The sequence below is a fragment of the Populus trichocarpa genome, chromosome 6 (genome assembly GCF_000002775.5).
Source record: "Populus trichocarpa isolate Nisqually-1 chromosome 6, P.trichocarpa_v4.1, whole genome shotgun sequence".
NCBI classification, from domain to species: domain Eukaryota; kingdom Viridiplantae; phylum Streptophyta; class Magnoliopsida; order Malpighiales; family Salicaceae; genus Populus; species Populus trichocarpa.
Window position 1 is genome coordinate 579,702 of NC_037290.2, and position 17,946 is coordinate 597,647.

The 17,946-nt window shown below is 32.3% G+C and overlaps 1 protein-coding gene across 1 annotated transcript; it reads left to right on the forward strand.

Annotated features, from left to right (window-relative positions):
- The first annotated feature begins 6,488 nt into the window (after window positions 1-6,488).
- Window positions 6,489-7,564, forward strand: LOC18099742 (36.4 kDa proline-rich protein). Its single transcript, XM_024604740.2, has 2 exons — window positions 6,489-7,101; window positions 7,233-7,564. Exon 1 carries the CDS (start codon window positions 6,550-6,552, stop codon window positions 7,087-7,089), a length of 540 nt encoding a protein of 179 aa, XP_024460508.1. The 5' UTR covers window positions 6,489-6,549; the 3' UTR covers window positions 7,090-7,101; window positions 7,233-7,564.
- The last annotated feature ends 10,382 nt before the right edge of the window (window positions 7,565-17,946 follow it).

Genomic DNA, 17,946 nt, shown 5'->3' on the forward strand with positions numbered 1-17,946 from the left:
CATGGTAGTGCTTGGTTCAGGGGAAAAGGCTAGAAAAGGGGTGGGAGGAGGAGGAGGAAATTTATACCGGCATGGAACGTGCTCTTCTGCATGTATTTTGATATGATATGGGCTAAATGTGGTGAAACTTGACAACAGCACCCAGGATTGACGAAAAACCCTTAAATAGTTTTGGGCTGAATATCTATAAATAGTTTATTTTTACGTTTTAAAAATATTTTTAAATAAAAAATATTTTAAAAAATAACTAATACCATAATACTAAACAAATTTTTAATTCGACTAGCTACAAGATTTGTTGCATAGACACTAAATCATCGATATTGCTTTTAATCAATTGTGAGATAGAAAAGGTAAAAAAACCAAAAAAAATAAAATGCACAGCAAAACAATCGATGGAATGAACATATTCAGCATTTCACATTCTATAAGCCTATAGTACTATTTTTCTTTGTTTTCTTTAATTTGTTTTTCTTTCTTCTATAAGCCTATAGTACTATTATTTACAGAAATAATAAATGGTGTTGCTAAAACACTATAGAAATCATTGTGAAAGTTAAATCCCGCTTTTGTCCTTTGAGAAAAAAAGGGATGCCTTTGATTAGGTAATTCGGGACATTGATCATTAAAGGATTGTCAATTTTGTCTTCTTCTACATTTTTTTAGAATAGTAAAATGTTCTATTTACTCTTTGAATAAAATAAAAATTAGATCTGTTTATAAAGGAAATGATACTGGCATAAATGGAATGTATAAATTATACTGTTGACCAAGACTTAAAGTACTATAAATGGAATGGACTCTTATGCATGTATTTTATGTGCTCAAAATATTGTAGACCGATAAGATGACCGAGAATGTATGGCTACTAAGAATAAACGACCTCGTATGAGCTAAAATCTTATGATGTGACCGAAATTTAATACAATATATGGGTAGTGCTTGGTTCAGGGAAAGAAGCTAGAAAAGGGTGGCAGGAGGGGGAAATTTATACCGGCAAGTCTGGCATGGAATGTGCTCTTTTGCATGTATTTTTTTTTTTTTTGGGTAATCCGGGGTATCCAGGCCAACTTACGCGCACCACAACTAATTCCCGGATCCACTGAACACCCTGCAAGCCCAGTAGACAGGTAAGACACCGCGGGGGTGACAGACATGCACGCTGAGGCTCGAACCCAGGTGACAGAGACAAGAAAACGTTGCCTCTGCCGCTTGGCCACAGGCCTCGGTGCAACTTGATAACATGAGAAGGGCTAAATGTGGCGAAACTTGATAACGGACCCAGGATAAAGGAAAAACCCATAAAAATCCTTGGTGACACCAACTCTGTAAGCTTTAAAATGATATTTTTAAACTTTGTTTATTTTTGTATTTTAAAAATATTTTAAAAATAAATTAAAATTTTTTTTGATGTTTTCAAATTGATTTATATAATAATATATAAAAAATATATATTACTTTTAATCTATTTCTAAACAAAAAAAAATATTTTAAAAAATAATTATTATCATAATAATATAAATAGATTATTAGTGCGGCTGTCTATGAGATTGGCTGCATCGCTAAATAGACACTAAACCATTGATCTTGCTTTTAATCAATTAAGAGATAGGAAAGGTGAAAAAAAATAAAAAATAAAAAATAAAATGTGCAGACAAAACAATCCAGAGCAGTGACATGGAGGAACATAGTCAACATTTCACTTTCTATAAGCCTGTAGTACTGTTTTTCTTTGTTCTATAAGCCTATAGTACTATTATTTCCAGAAATAATAAATGGTGATGCCTGTAGAAATCATTGTGCACACAGAAACACAAAAGAATATTTACTGTGAAAGTTAAATCACGCTTTTGTCCTTCGAGAAAAATAGATGCTTTTGTTTGGAGAGTAATTCGGTTGTTTTTAATGGCTTGTCAGGGGCTATTTTGTCATCTTCTTCATTTTTTTTAGAATAATAAAATGACTTATTTATTTCTAAAATAAAAAAGTAGATCCATTTATTAAGGGAATTTTTATCTTTTTTTTTTTTTTAAAGATAAGATAAATAAATTTTTTACTCTTAGAATCGAAAAAATAAAAGCAGGTGCGATTTCATCTTTTTACATTGATTTTTTTGTTGATTCCAAAATCATGAAAGTATTTTGGACTTTCTATGCTTAATAATTATTTTTAAATTAAAAAGTTGCTAGAGCATTTTCCACGTGCATTCTCATGTGTCGTCAGAAGCGCCGCCTAGCCCTCTTCTTTTTAGTACGGCGCGTGATGACAATTGATGGGTGGTTAATCGCTAATGATCGTTTTTTTTCTTTCTTTTTTTCTCTCTCTTCCAGAGAAACTACATGTTTGTCCTTTTTTCTTTTAATTTTTCAATTTCATCCCTTATGTTTTTATTGCTTATTTTCATCCTTGGCCTTTTCAGAAACAATTTTAATGTTTTTAATTTTGTCCATAAATTACAATTTCTCATATATTATTTTTTTTCAATTTGGTCGTTATTCTTTTGATTTCTGATTTTTTTTCCATGACTTTTTGGCTAAAATTTTGTTGTTTTCAATTTCATCCTTCGATCAAAGTTTATGTTGTTTTTTTTTTTCAATTTAACCCTCATGCTTTTGATTTCTTTTTTTCCTTTTTAAAGTTTTTTTCTTTTCAACTTAACCCTCTAATGTTTTTTTGCCCTCTAATTTATTTTCATTTTCACCCTTATTCTTTTAATTATAATTTTAATTTTGTGTGATTGATTTTTCTCAAGTTTTATTCTTCAACGTTTGATTTGTTGGAAATTGGGTTTCGTGATTTTTTTATTGGTCTAATCTAATAATACGGGTCACAAGTTGATATATACAATTAGGGATTTTTTCTCATTTTATTTTATGATTTTGTATTATTTTTTTAAAAAATATTGTTTTTGTGGTTATCTTCAATTTTTTTATATCGATTTATCCTGGTCTCATGACTTAGACCACGAGTTTTGCAGTCCTTTTTTAATAGAGGTTTTTTTAAAAAAAAATGTTTTGTATTTAATTTTTGAAGAATTATTTTATTTTATACTGATAAGCTTTATTTTATAAGAAAATATTTATTTTAAAATAATATTTTTGATATGTCAGGCCTTGCATAATATTTTTTTTCTTTTATTTTATTCACTGAGTTTTATTTATGTTTCTATTTCTATTTCCTTTTATTGATTTTAATTAAAAACAATTAGTAGATACAAACATGTAAATGTCTTATTATGTGAGATTAAATATCTTGATCTATATCCATCTCTTAATTTACCTGGTTTCTCTTTTAGTTATTGATAATAACACCTTTTCTTCTATTTACATAAATAATTATCGATTTATTTAATTAAATATCTAGATAATTTTTACGATTTTAACTTTGAGTTTTTTAATATAAAAGAATATCTAAATAGTCCATACCCAAGTTTTTTTTTTAAAAAAATGAAAATTACACCTTGCAATAGAGCGCATGTTAATATATTTTTGGATCAGTAAAGTTAATCGAGTTACACCAGGTAAATTCTCACACAATATCATTTTTTTTATTAGGAAAAAAAATTAACAACATTTAAATATATTTTTTTATATTAAAAAAAGCACGGGTAAATCATTCAGTATATTTTACAACGTGTTACCTTGACCGTAGCAGACTTTCAATCGGTATTTCCATATTCTAAAATTTTGAATTTAACAAACCTGACAATTGGATACGAGTCCGAGCAACATATCATACAGCAATGGCGAGCCAGTGCATGTTTGATACTATGGTCTGAAAGTGATTTTTTTAAAAAAATTAATTTTTATTTTTTATTTTTTTTTGTCTTAAATTAATATATTTTTCAGATCATTTTAATGTGCTGATATTAAAAATAATTTTTTAAAAATAAAAAATATTATTTTAATATATTTTTAAATAAAAAAAACATTTTAAAAAACAACCATTTCCATTCTTCCAAACAATCTACAGAATGAAAGAGATTCATAAACTGATCAGCAGGCCAACACTGTGGCTCGGTGAAACCTCGATGAAATGAGTGAGAGACACAGGGTGATGTCGGTCGAAGGCAACAACAAATTTCACTCTCTCTCCATGAAATGTAATTCATTTGAAGCTTGAATTCACATGCATGCATTGTAAAGACTGGATTCAGAGGGCAGCTACAGTGCCATCACTCGTCAATGTCACTGGTGGTGATAGAGAGTTCATTTAGATGAAAGAATATATATATATCTTTTTGGATATTGACTAAAGAAGAAGAATGATGCCCAAAAAGACGAACACCAATTTGATAGAAGAATCTTTTTGGATGTGCCATCGATAAGAGCTGGCCTTGCAAGTTGTCTTTTTTGGACATACATATACGTACCCAGTCTAGCTACGGTGTGAAGTGAGAAAGGAACTTCCCAATCGCCGCCTATCCTCGTGAGCAAGTAGCCATGTCGTCGGCTCAATTGGTAGCTGTGCCCAGTTTGCTTAGTTTATAACTATTAATGTCAATAAGTTTGGTGGGATCGAAAATCCAATGATGTAGCCATCCAACGTATCTAAGTTGATGCAATGGAGCATGCACGTAAGGTTGAGATAAATCTCGATCAAAACATGCTAAATATGAAGAATTATGATTCGTTGGATAGTCGAATTTGACATTGATCTGGTTTTTTTTCTTACAAAAAAAACATTCCTTTCTTCAGGGTTCCGAATTTGGTACCTCACCTTCACAAATTATGCAAATACCACTTTATCATTTCTTGTTCTATAATTTTAATTTTGGAAAAAAGAAGTTATATTATAATGCTATTTATCCAGTTGTTTGACCAATGTAATTCCACTACTTAAACCATCACATAGTAATTCAATAGTTTGATAATTTTAATAGCATTGCTAAAGAGTTCACTGAAGAGATTTCTCCATAAAAAAAAAAAAATTCAATCCCACCAAAATATAAGCCCCTGAAACAAAACAAAATAAAATATGAATATATTATTAGAATTAATTTTGAAATCAAAGCATTCTTTTAATTTTTTAAATGCATTATAATTATTAAAGATATATATATTTTTTTAAAATTACTTAAATTATCCTATAATATAAATATAATTATATTGCAAATTTTTATCAATATTACAACTCTTGAAAACTTTAATTCTTATCGATCATAGACTCTAAGAATACATATTTTAATGTCAAAGAACCATCTCAATTTAATAGTTTAAGCTGTTAAGTTAAATTCTAAGATATGATCATTTATATTATTCTCTAACATATTTTTTTAAGTAAAAGCTCTTTGGGTTTAAAACTTGTATAAGTTCATATTATTTTATATTTAATTTTTTATCAAATAAATAAAAATAATTGAAATCTTTAAATGTTATCAACCACATACTCTAAGAATACATGTCCTAATCTCTCGAGCAATTATGCAAATCAAGCCACGTTAGTTGTTTGGAAATTCTAATGCAAGAAAAGCATGCATCGAACTAGTGTTTTTCTCTATTTTAATTGTTTGTGAGTATGTGGCCGACACAATTGGATTCACTAGACAGACAGATTTTACAAGTCTATGATAGAGTGCCAAAAACCCGAGCGTTGCTTGTCCTTTTATATATGTTGTTCTTCATATAAAGATTTATTCTCCCTAAGAAAATTACATATTTCATTTGATAGAAGTTTACATTAATGATTTAAGATTAAAGTTTTGAAAGAGATAGATGGTAAAGTGTTCCTTATAATACAACATTCTAACGTTAAAGAACTATGAAATTAAAACAATGTTATTAAACTTGCCAATACCAAACCCAACTAATCAATTTGATAACCAATGGATTCACAACTTAGCAAGTATCATATTTTAAATTAAATTGAATGAGAATTAATTTGATTAATTCTTAACCTTATTAACCCAATTAAAATCCAATTTAATTTATAAAAATTTTCGAAACAATTATTTATTTTTTTTAAATAAAATTAAAATAAAATTATTTTGAATTGATTCGAGTTAACTGTACAACTTATAAACGAAGTCTTAACTGGGTGATGGATAGATACTGTTTTAATAACTTTGTTTCAAACTAGATAAAAGATATTTAATCTCAATACTTGAAAATTGATACATTAATTCTTACCATCAATTGTTTCTTTTCCACGAGTGGTTTGTAGCAGCCTTAGCCAATAACGAGCACAACAAGGCACTAAAGGTTAAAATGTCCTCCATCCAAAAACCGTGTTTTTTGATTTCCTTGTCCCAAAATCCAATTTGATAATTGGCGACGAAAATAATTGAAATGTTCGTAACACCAATGCCATTTTATTCGCCCCAAAATCCAATTTGATATTGATAATGAAACTCTTTGAACAATCACGATTACTAGCGCAAAGCAGTGGTGTCTGTTAAGTCAATCAATAATGACAAAATTAGTCACAATAAAATATTGGACTGAAAATAATATGAGCATGAATCTTAGATCTACCATGTCTATAAGAAGGATAGGATGCATGACTTAAGCTTCATATTCACTTGAGAACTCAGTTAAGTAAGGAGACACGATGGCTAAGTTTGCTGTGGCTAATCTCGTGATCCTTCTTTTGAGCTTGGGCGCTTTGCTTACTTCAATTGCCTGTCCCTCTTGCCCTTCCCCACCTCACCCTAAGCCACCAGTAAAACCTCCCAAAGTAAAGCCGCCACCAATCGTGAAGCCACCAAAGCCTCCAGTAACACCAAAACCACCAGTCGTGAAGCCACCAAAACCTGAAAAACCATGCCCTCCTCCTCCAGTAATACCAACACCACCAATCGTGAAGCCACCACCAACACCACCGAAGCAAGAGACTTGCCCCATTGACACTCTCAAGTTAGGCGCATGTGTGGATGTCCTAGGTGGACTAATCCACATTGGTATTGGCAGTAGTGCCAAGGATGAATGCTGCCCACTGCTGGAAGGTCTTGTAGACTTGGATGCTGCTGTATGTCTTTGCACCGTTATCAAGGCTAAGCTTCTCAACATCAATCTTATTCTACCCATCGCTCTTGAGCTCCTTGTTGACTGTGGCAAGACCCCACCTGAAGGGTTCAAGTGTCCTTCCTAATAATATAATTAGGTACTGCCTAGCTTCAATCTTCAGAATTCTGCTATATACATATATATAATTTTTTCTTGATTTTGACTAGATGTTCAGTTAATTAGAAAAATATTAATTCATAGTTTGTCTTCTGTGTTTGATGATTGCAGGTTGTGCTGCAACTTACAGAGTATACATGTGTGGGCTTGAAAGCATAATTAAAGAATAACTGCACGAGGGATCTTCAAGTGTCGAACTGCACGAGGGATCTTCAAGTGGCTAGAATGAAGCATTTTTATATAGGATATCTTGTGTTTTGTTCTCCTAGAGAATTTTCTTCTTTCTTCTTAGTTCTTTCCCTTTTCTAGAGAATATGTTGTGTGTTAATTTGTTTTACTTCTTCTTGTGTATCCATTATGGCTATACTTTGTCATGGGCCAGGGGTTGATGTTCTTCGTGTACCCACTACTTGAAATTAATATTATAAAAAATTTGGTTCCAAGTTATGATGGTCATGAAGCCCACCTCAAAGCTTAAGATACAAATGAAGTTAGCGTCCATACTGGCCTGTGTGTTTTAAACGTACGATTCTCATTTAAAATGGAGATCATGGTTTTGGACCCTAGAAGTTTTGAGCCTAACAAGATCATTCCCTGTGATCTATAACTTTTATCTTTTTTTAACTCAAAATTAATGATAAAGAACAAAATTAAATGAAAGAGATCCAAATAGGAAAGGCTTATGGTTTCGAAATTAGTATAAAAATATTTACTTTGATACTTGAACATTATATATATAGAGTTGGTTTTTCAATATTTTTTTCAATTCAACTTTGATAAAAAAAATTTATTTTTGTTATTTTTTAATCTCTGGTTTGAGAGAGAAAAGAAAGAGAGGTTGTCAGAATCTAACAATAAAAAGAAAAACTCAATGATTTCATTGATTTCAACCACTAAAAGGTCGATTGTGGTGTCTAAGGATTTCATTTTGTGAGGAGAGTTTCATTTTTTTTTTAATTCTAAAATGGCCTAAAAACCAGATTTAGACTAAAAAAGAATTTTGATTTCGAATTGATTTTAGATTTTTGAATAGTTTTTTTAAAGTCATTTTATGGGTTTGTAAAGATGTTTGTGCTATTTTCTAATTGTTTTGGGTCAAAACTTGGTTTTTGAATAAAAAAACATATATTCTGTTTTTTCGACCATCACAATGGCTGAAATCTTAGGAATCTCACACGACACATCGTCTGGAATATTTATTTCAAAAAATAATGGGACGGGCGACAAGGCATCTTTTGCGATCACATTTAAAAAAAAATAGGCCTCTTGCAGGCCCACACATGGGCCCTTTCTTTAATGGGCCAGGCCCAGTGGAGCCTAACCTCTTGCTTTCTTTTTTTGTTGTAATTTTTCCTTTTGTAAAAAAATCATGTTTTTTTAATAATTTTTAAAATTATATTTCAATTAATATCCACTCTCTCTCTCTCTGTTTTTTTTTTGTATTTATCATTTTTTAAATAGTGTTTTTTTTATGAGTTTAATTTTTGAAGAGGTTATTCTTATTCATGTATATTTTTTTTATTTCTTATTTTTTATATAAAAAAATATGTTGAAAAAATCAACATATTGAAATTTTTTTTTAAAATCAACCAATAGCAGATGACGGGTCAAATAGCTATTACTCACCAATAAAAGACCGAATTAATAACCAACCTCAAACAGAGCTGATACACCCAAACTAATTACCATATATGAATGCATTACCTACCATGTAATATCCCATATCGTTGGGTGAGGACTTGGGGGAGAGCCTTATATGAGCATACTCACCTTGACTGGTAAGACGCGTTTTGGGGTTATGCGTGGCTGCTAAGAAGAAATTTGTGAGGTTCGTGGGCCAAATTAGACCGGTGGTGCTGACAGGATCGTCAGGCTCCTTAAAGGGGGTAGATTGTAATATCCCACATCGGCGGGTGATGACTTGGGGGAGGACCTTATATTAACATGCTCACCTTGACTTGTAAGACACTTTGAGGCCATGCGTGGTTGCCAATAACAAATCCGTGAGGCCAATAAGTCAAAGCGGACAATATCTTGCTAGTGGGGTGGGGTGTTACATCACAAGACTCCCAGCTCGTACCTATAAACTGATTTAGGCATAGAAGAATTCTTTTCTCTTCTAAAAAAATTTGTTTTACAAGTGTTAAATTGTCCAAATCTAATTCCTCATGTCTTTTTATTCTCCGTAACTTCAAAAAGATTAATTTTTTTTAAAAAAAAATCATTATTCTTATCACTTTATTAATTACTTAATGTTTGATTTGATAACATGTGATAGCACATTTGTGCATATGTGCTTTTAATTTTGACTATACATGAGTAATTGTTTTTATTAAAAAAACTAATTCTTTTCAAGAAGTTACAATGTAATTTAAAATATTATTCAGTGTAATAGTATAATTATGAAATTGCTCTTGAAAAAAACCTATTGAACTAGATATTAAGGGTAAAGTGATCTTTTTTCTATAACATAATTATCTTTATATTGTATGAAGTTAGATTTGTCATTTTTTTGCATAGTAAAGTTACTACTATAACCCTAGAATAAAAAATATAATGCCTTTCACTTAATGATTTTTTTTTTATCATTTTACATCAATTTTATTGTAAATTTGAAGGTTACTCAAGGGTATATATATTTAATATTATTAAAAAAAAGGCCTCGTGTAGTTTAGGTGGCGCGTGTTGAGCTGTTCGTCCACCAAACACCGCCTTCCATAGAGGCTTTTGGAAGATCTCAACACCCCTTGCATGATGGGGTAGGTGTAGACCAGAGCGTCTTTGGTTTAACGTCGATGACAGTTTTTTTTTTTCATTCCTTTTCTTCTCTCTCTCTCTCCCTCTCTCTCCTCCATGAATTTAGCGTTAGTCCCTTCAAAATTTCAGATCAACCCTTTCAATTTCTTTTTTCTTCACATTTGATCTTTGTCCTTTTGATTACTATTTTTTTAATAAGCTATAAAATTACAAATATTTTTTAATCTAATCCTCTAATATTTTTTAATCTATAAATAACCTATCAAATTACAAATGATTTTTTAATTTCACCACTCTTTGATTTTTTTAATCTTTCAAATTTGATACTCATTCTTTTATATGCTATTTATTTTGTTTGGGATCATTTTTTATTTTTTTTTCTATCAAACTTTATTCCTATTCTTTTTGTTACTATTTTTTTTTTTGCTTTTGCAAGTTTTTTTATTAATATTTTTTTCCATGATTTCACCATTCAGAATTAAATTGGTTGAGAATTAACCTTCTTGAATGAACCTAAAACCAAGATTTCACGGGTTGCAAGTTTTAGAGATTAGAAAAAGTTTAAGATGTTCGCCTGAGTTTGCTTAGTTTTTTTCTCTTTTATTAAGTTGATGTTTTCTTATTTTTTTTATATTTTTTTTTAGTTTTGATTTGTTATTTTTTACGGTTTGCCTTCTATTGGGGTGGTTTTACGTTAATGCGGGTTCATTTTTTAAAAAAACTTGATAGATTTGAACTTTATCCTTCAAACTTTTTCCCCTGGTTTTCTTTTTATGAGATTATCTCAATCTTATGTTCTTGGTCACGGGGTTTTCGAGTTTACCCGATTTAATATGGCCTTTTTTATATATTTATAATTTCATCATTCAATATTAAATTGTTTAATAATCCGGATAGGTTCAAGTCTGGTTTTTTTACTTTTTTTACTTGTTATTTTTTTGTCAGTGTATTTATTATTGTTGTATTTTTTTGTTTAATTATTTAAATTAACAATAAACCAATAACTCAAGTGTTGGATTTTTTTTACAATTTTTTTTTTTACTTTGAAAAAAATTCACCCGGCCCTTTACAGATCACGAGTAACAAATCTAGCAAGAGAGAAACTGGAACATGAATTCTCTTAGGAGACAAGGATTATGGATGAAAGTTATGCTACACGATATTCGATGTCAATAAAATCTAAGACTTGAATTATTGGTTTAATCCCTCCATATTGGCATTTACTACGCAGCAGCTATCTAAATGCCAAAAGTGACAAGTATCAGGGATTATTCTCCTGCTGATTATATTTGATTTTCTGTTAATAAGCTCCTATTAAATGGGATGACTTGTTCTGTTGACTATTTCCTTTACTGCACGTTGCCACGTCTTTATTAATCGTGGGCTGTAATTTCTATATTCTGTTATTCATGTAAGGCTATATAATAGCCAACGTTCTCATTCAATAAATATAAGTTATTCTCCCAGTTTTGTTGTGTTTCTTCCTATCACAGCTTTTGATTCATAACATTTTGGTATCAGAGCCCCCACTGGGCTTGAAGAAAACAAAGCAGCAGTCTTTGTAATTTGCAGCAGCAAAAAAAAGAGATGACGAGTGAAGGGAATTTCGTTCAGCCGGCCATTCCTCGCTTCAATGGTCACTACGACCATTGGAGTATGTTGATGGAAAATTTTTTGAGATCCAAGAAGTACTGGAGTCTAGTTGAAACTGGTTATGTTGAACCAGAAGATGATGTATCATTGACAGATGCCCAACAGAAGAAATTTGAAGAAGAAAAGCTGAAAGATTTGTTGGTGAAAAATTACTTGTTTCAAGCTATAGATCGAACCATTCGGGAAACTATCCTCCAGAAAGACACTTCTAAGCAAATTTGGGACTCTATGAGAAGGAAATATGAGGGCAATAAAAGGGTAAAATGATCAATTCTTCAAGCTCTTCGCAAAGAGTTTGAGATTCTTGAGATGAAATCTGGAGAAGGTGTCTCTGACTATTTCTTAAGAGTGATGACTGTTGCCAATAAAATGAGGATCTATGGTGAACAGATGAGAGATGTTACAATAGTAGAGAAGATACTTCGATCTCTGAATGACAAATTCAATTACATTGTTTGCTCTATTGAAGAATCGAAGGATATTGATATTCTATCAATTGATGAACTACAAAGTTCTCTAGTTGTTCATGAGCAAAAGTTTCATAGACATAATAGAGAAGAGCAGACACTGAAAGTAACCTTTGAAGACAGAGCAGAAGGCAGAGGACGTGGCCGTGGATTCTTTCGAGGAAGAGGCAGAGGCAGAGGACGTCAATTTTTTAATAAAGCTCTTGTGGAGTGCTACAAGTGCCATAAACTAGGACACTTCCAGTCTGAATGTCCGAGTTGGGACAAAGAGGCAAATTATGCTGAGCTTGGAGAAGAAGAGGAGATGCTATTAATGTCCTATGTAGAGTTGAATGAAGCAAAAAGAGAAGACGTTTGGTTCTTGGATTTAGGATGTAGTAACCATATGTGTGGAGATAAAAATTCTTTTTGTGATCTAAATGAGAATTTCAGACAGATAGTGAAGCTAGGGAATAACTCAAAGATGACAGTGATGGGGAAAGGAAATATGAGACTGAAAGTGAATGGATTATCTCATGTGGTGACTGAAGTGTTCTTCGTTCCTGACTTGAAGAATAATTTGCTGAGCATCGGGCAGTTGCAGGAAAAAGGCTTAACAATTCTTATTCAGCATGACTTGTGTAAAATTTATCATCCTACAAAAGGTTTATTCATTCAAACCGCGATGTCTGCCAATAGAATGTTCATCCTATTGGCTGTGTCACAATCGAATAAACCATTTTGTTTTTACACAGCTACACAAGACTTGTCACACCTATGGCACTGCAGATACAGGCACTTGAGCCACAAAGGCTTGAGAACTCTTCAGTTTAAGCAAATGGTGCATGGACTACCACAACTAGAAGCTTCAACAACTATCTGTACTGATTGTATGATTGGAAAACAGCACCGAGATCCAATCCCGAAGAGAAGTAATTGGAGAGCATCACAAAAGCTTCAGCTAATCCATGCTGACATATGTGGTCCTATCTCGCCTACGTCAAATAGCAAGAAAAGGTATCTAATCTGCTTCATTGATGATTTTAGTAGAAAGTCATGGGTGTATTTTTTGGTTGAAAAATCTAAAGCATTCGTTACTTTCAAGTACTTTAAAAAATCTGTTGAGAAGGAGATGGATGCTTATATTAAATGCCTACGTACTGATCGTAGAGGTGAGTTTACCTCACAAGATTTCAACGATTTTTGCAAAGAAAATGGAATCAAAAGACAGTTGACAGCAACTTATACTCCACAATAAAATGGAGTTGCAGAAAGGAAGAATCGGACCATTATGAACTTGGTACGAAGTATGCTTTCAGAGAAGAAGATACCGCAGACGTTTTGGCCAGAAGTTGTGAATTGGACAATATATATTCTGAACCGAAGTCCCACTTTGGCAGTAAAAAATATAACTCCAGAGGAGGCTTGGAGTGGGATAAAACCTTTGGTTGAACATTTTCGCGTGTTTGGATGCCTTGCACACGTTCATGTACCTGATGCCAAAAGAACCAAGCTGGAGAACAAAAGTATTGCTTGTGTGTTGCTGGGGGTCAGTGAGGAGTCAAAGGCATATAGGCTTTATAATCCAATAACCAAGAAAATCATTACCAGCAGAGATGTAGTTTTTGAACAAAACAAATCTTGGAATTGGGATAAGGAACATGTGGTAGCTGTATTGGAATGGGGAGACAATGATGAAGAAGAAGCTACTGTAAGTGAAGATGGTGATGAAGAAGCTATTGTAAGTGAAGATGGTGATATTGCAGAAGAGGTTGAGAATATTTCTCCAGAAATAGTAGATGAAGGAATTGCAGAAGAGGTTGAGAATGCTCCAACAAATACAGTGAATGAAGGAAGGCTTTGAAGGCAACTTGTTTGGATGACTAATTATGATACTGGAGAGGGATTGTCCGAAGAAGAAAATGAAGCTAATATGGCTTTGTTTACTTCTGATGATCCTTTCTATTTTGAAGAGGCTGTGAAAAGTTCAAAATGGAGAGATGCGATGGATTCTGAGATAAAAGCCATAGAAAAGAATAAAACTTGGGTGCTAACAGATTTACTTGTAGGTGCAAAGAAGATAGGAGTAAAATAGGTTTATAAAATAAAGCTTAATGAGCATGGTGACATTGATAAATACAAGGCTCATCTTGTGGCTAAAGGATACGTACAACAACATGGGATTGATTATACAGAATTTTTTGCTCCTGTGGCAAGGTTGGACACGGTTCGGTTGATTGTTGCATTTGCAGCTACAAAGGGCTGGATAGTCTATCAGCTTGACGTAAAATCAGCTTTTCTACATGGAGAACTAAGCGAGGAGGTGTATGTTGAGCAACCAAGAGGCTATGAGCTGTACGAAAATCCACACAAAGTCTACAAACTGAAGAAAGCTCTATACGGACTCAAACAAGCTCCACGAGCTTGGTTTAGTCGTATAGAAGCTCATTTTTTAACAGAAGGGTTCGAGAAGTGTCACAATGAGCATACATTGTTCACTAAAACAAGCAAAGAAGGTAAAATTCTAATTGTTAGCTTGTATGTTGATGATCTCATTTTTACCGAAAATGATGAAGCAATGTTTAATGAGTTCAAGAGTTCAATGGTACGTGAGTTTGATATGACAGATTTAGGAAAAATGAGGTACTTTCTTGGAATTGAAATTTTTCAAATGGCTGATGGAACCTACATTAGTCAAAGGAAATATTCCTTGGATGTGTTAAAAAGGTTCGGGATGGAGGAAAGCAATTCTGTTAAAAACCCGATAGTTCCTGGTGGTAAAATTTTCAAAGATAAAGATGGTGTGAAGGTTGATACAACATTCTTTAAGCAAGTGGTAGGGAGTCTCATGTATCTCACAGCAACGAGACCCGACTTGATGTTTGTGGTTAGTTTAATCAGTAGATATGCAGGACAGCCAACAGAACTTCATTTGCAAGCTGCAAAACGAGTGTTGAGGTACTTGAAAGGCACAACAAATTTCAGGATATTCTACAAGAAGGGAGGAAGTGATGAACTCATAGCATTTACTGACAGTGATTATGCTAGTGATTTGGAGGATAGAAAAAGCACTTCAGGATATGTCTTCATGTTGAGTTTTGGTGCAGTGTCATGGTCCTCTAAAAAACAACCTATTGTCACACTATCAACGACTGAAGCTGAGTTTGTAGCTGCTGCATCTTGTGCATGCCAAGTTGTGTGGATGAGAAGAATTTTGGAGAAACTTGGTCATTCACACGGTAACAGTACTACAATTTTTTGTGATAATAGTTCTACAATTAAATTGTCAAAGAATCCAGTGATGCATGGACGGAGCAAACGCATAGATGTGCGATTTCATTTTTTGTGTGATCTTACTAAGGAGGGAACTGTGGAGCTAATTTATTGTGGGACACGGGATCAAGCTGCAGATGTTATGACTAAGCCATTGAAGCTTGAATCTTTCCTAAAAATGAGAGAACTACTTGGTGTTCGAGAGGTTCCTGCTGTAAACTAACTGATATCTGTATTAGTTTAAGGGAGGGAATGACAAGTATCGGGGATTATTCTCCTGCTGATTATATTTGATTTTCTGTTAATAAGCTCCTATTAAATGGGATGACTTGTTCTGTTGACTATTTCCTTTACTGCACGTTGCCACATCTTTGTTAATCGTGGGCTGTAATTTCTATATTCTGTTATTCATGTAAGGCTATATAATAGCCAACGTTCTCATTCAATAAATATAAGTTATTCTCCCAGTTTTGTTGTGTTTCTTCCTATCACAGCTTTTGATTCATAACAAAAAGGAAAAATGTATGTATGATTGGGTTCAGCTATCTAAAATCATATGATGTTACCTAAAGTTAATACTATATATGGATAGTGCTTGGTTTACGGGAAAAAGACTACAAAAAGGGGGCATAACCAGGAGGAGGAGGAGGAGGAAATTTATACTGGCATGGAAAGGGCTCTTATGCATGTATTTTGATATGATATGGGTAAAATCCGGTGAAACTTGATAAGACAACCCAGGATTAATTAGTCGAAAAAATCCATTACGCCATCGGGTTTACTTCTAATCATTCGTGCAATAGAAACCACATAAATAGAAAAGGTGAATTTTAAAAATAAAAAAATTAACAAACAAAACAATCGAGAATAATAAAATAAAGTCTCTATTATATTTTCAAACATCCTTAATCTTCAAGCGATGTGAAATGAGAAACATCCAAAACACCTATCCTTGTGCGCAATGATAGCAACGCCGAGTTTACTATATAACTATTATGAGTTTACCATGCTTAATGTTATTAAACCTAGATTGTATCAACTTGGTAGGATTGAAAATCCAATGATTTAGTCATCTAAGTACTGATCTAGCTTGATGCAATGGAGCATGAATATAAGTTTGGATCATGCTTGATCAAAATTAGCTAACTCCGACAAAATCTGAAAATTTATTATTGGTTGGAAAATTGAGTTCGACATTGATCTAATTACATAAAAAAAAAAAAACACATTTTACAAGGTTTCAAATTTGGTACGTTTATTACATGTTATTGATCAAATGATTCAACCACACTATTCCACTTTTCAGATCGGTTTTAATTACATTGCACAAAAGGTCTGCAGAAATTCCTTCTCAATCAAACAATTAACAAAATGTGAATATATAATGCATACATCCAATTTCAATTCTTTAATTTGGAATTGAAGTTTTATCATGGAGTTCAAACTAGGCTTTGAATATCATGCAGGGTGAGATAATGGCGAGGGCACTTACAACTATATTATATCATTTTATCATGGTGGTTTACGGGAAAAAAATCATTTGACTTTAGATATAGTCTTTCCAACTCTGTGCACAAGTACATTGCATATACGGATACAAAGAGCCTGAAAACGACATGACATTAATGAGATAATAGTTAATTGTGCTGAGTTCCGCGGCGGATTAATATCATCTTTTTTTCGAATATAAAAAATATTTTAATAATTTTATTAAATCTAACAAAATAATTAATTTTTAAAAATTCACTCAATTTCTAACATGACATTGAGCCGGCAACAAAGTAAAAAAAATTCTTTCAAATTTGATACCTTCACCTTAATAAATTATGCAAATACCACTTTATCATTTCTAGTTTTATAATTTTAGTGTTGGAAAACATATTTATATTATAATGCTTTCGATCGATCCAGTTGTTTGACCAATGTTCCACTACTTAAACCAGTACATATTAATTCAATAGTTTGATTAGATCTATGTTCGAATAACATTGTTAAAGAGTTCTTATCAAAAGTTAACACTTAATCAAACAAAAAACAAAAACAAAAAAAATCCAATCCCACTACTACTTAAATAACATATAAGCTCCGAAACAAAACAAAACAAAATGTAAATATATCTTGCAAACAACCAGTTTCAACTCCTCTGGAATTGAAATAAGCTTTGAATATCATGCAGCTTGGAGATAATGATGGCGACACTTATAACTATTGTATCATTTTATCATAGTGGTCTGAAAAACAAAGGAAAACAAACGGGGTACTATTTCACTATATATATAATCTTTACAATGCGGGTCCTCTGCATGTGCACAAGTGCATTACAGATGTGAAAACGATATGACCTTTCTGAGGTTGTGAGGCTCAAGAGTTTACTGAAGAAAGTAATTGAATTATCCTAAAGAGGACCATAGGAGGAACATGAAAAAAAAATTAAAGAATAAAAAGATGTAAGAATAATCTTTCAAGCACTTATGCAAATGAAGTCTGTTGTTGTTATTCTTTAGTTGCAGAACACAAGTACATGCAAAACAGATGTAAAGAAGAATTTTGTAGAAGAATAATATTATTGATCTCATAATACTCTTTAAATAGAGTTAGAGTTTTACTTGGAAACAAAGACAATTCAAAATTCAAAAACAATTCAAAAAGATCAGATATGATCAGTGGTTTATTCCTAAAATCTTGGTCTTTAGCAG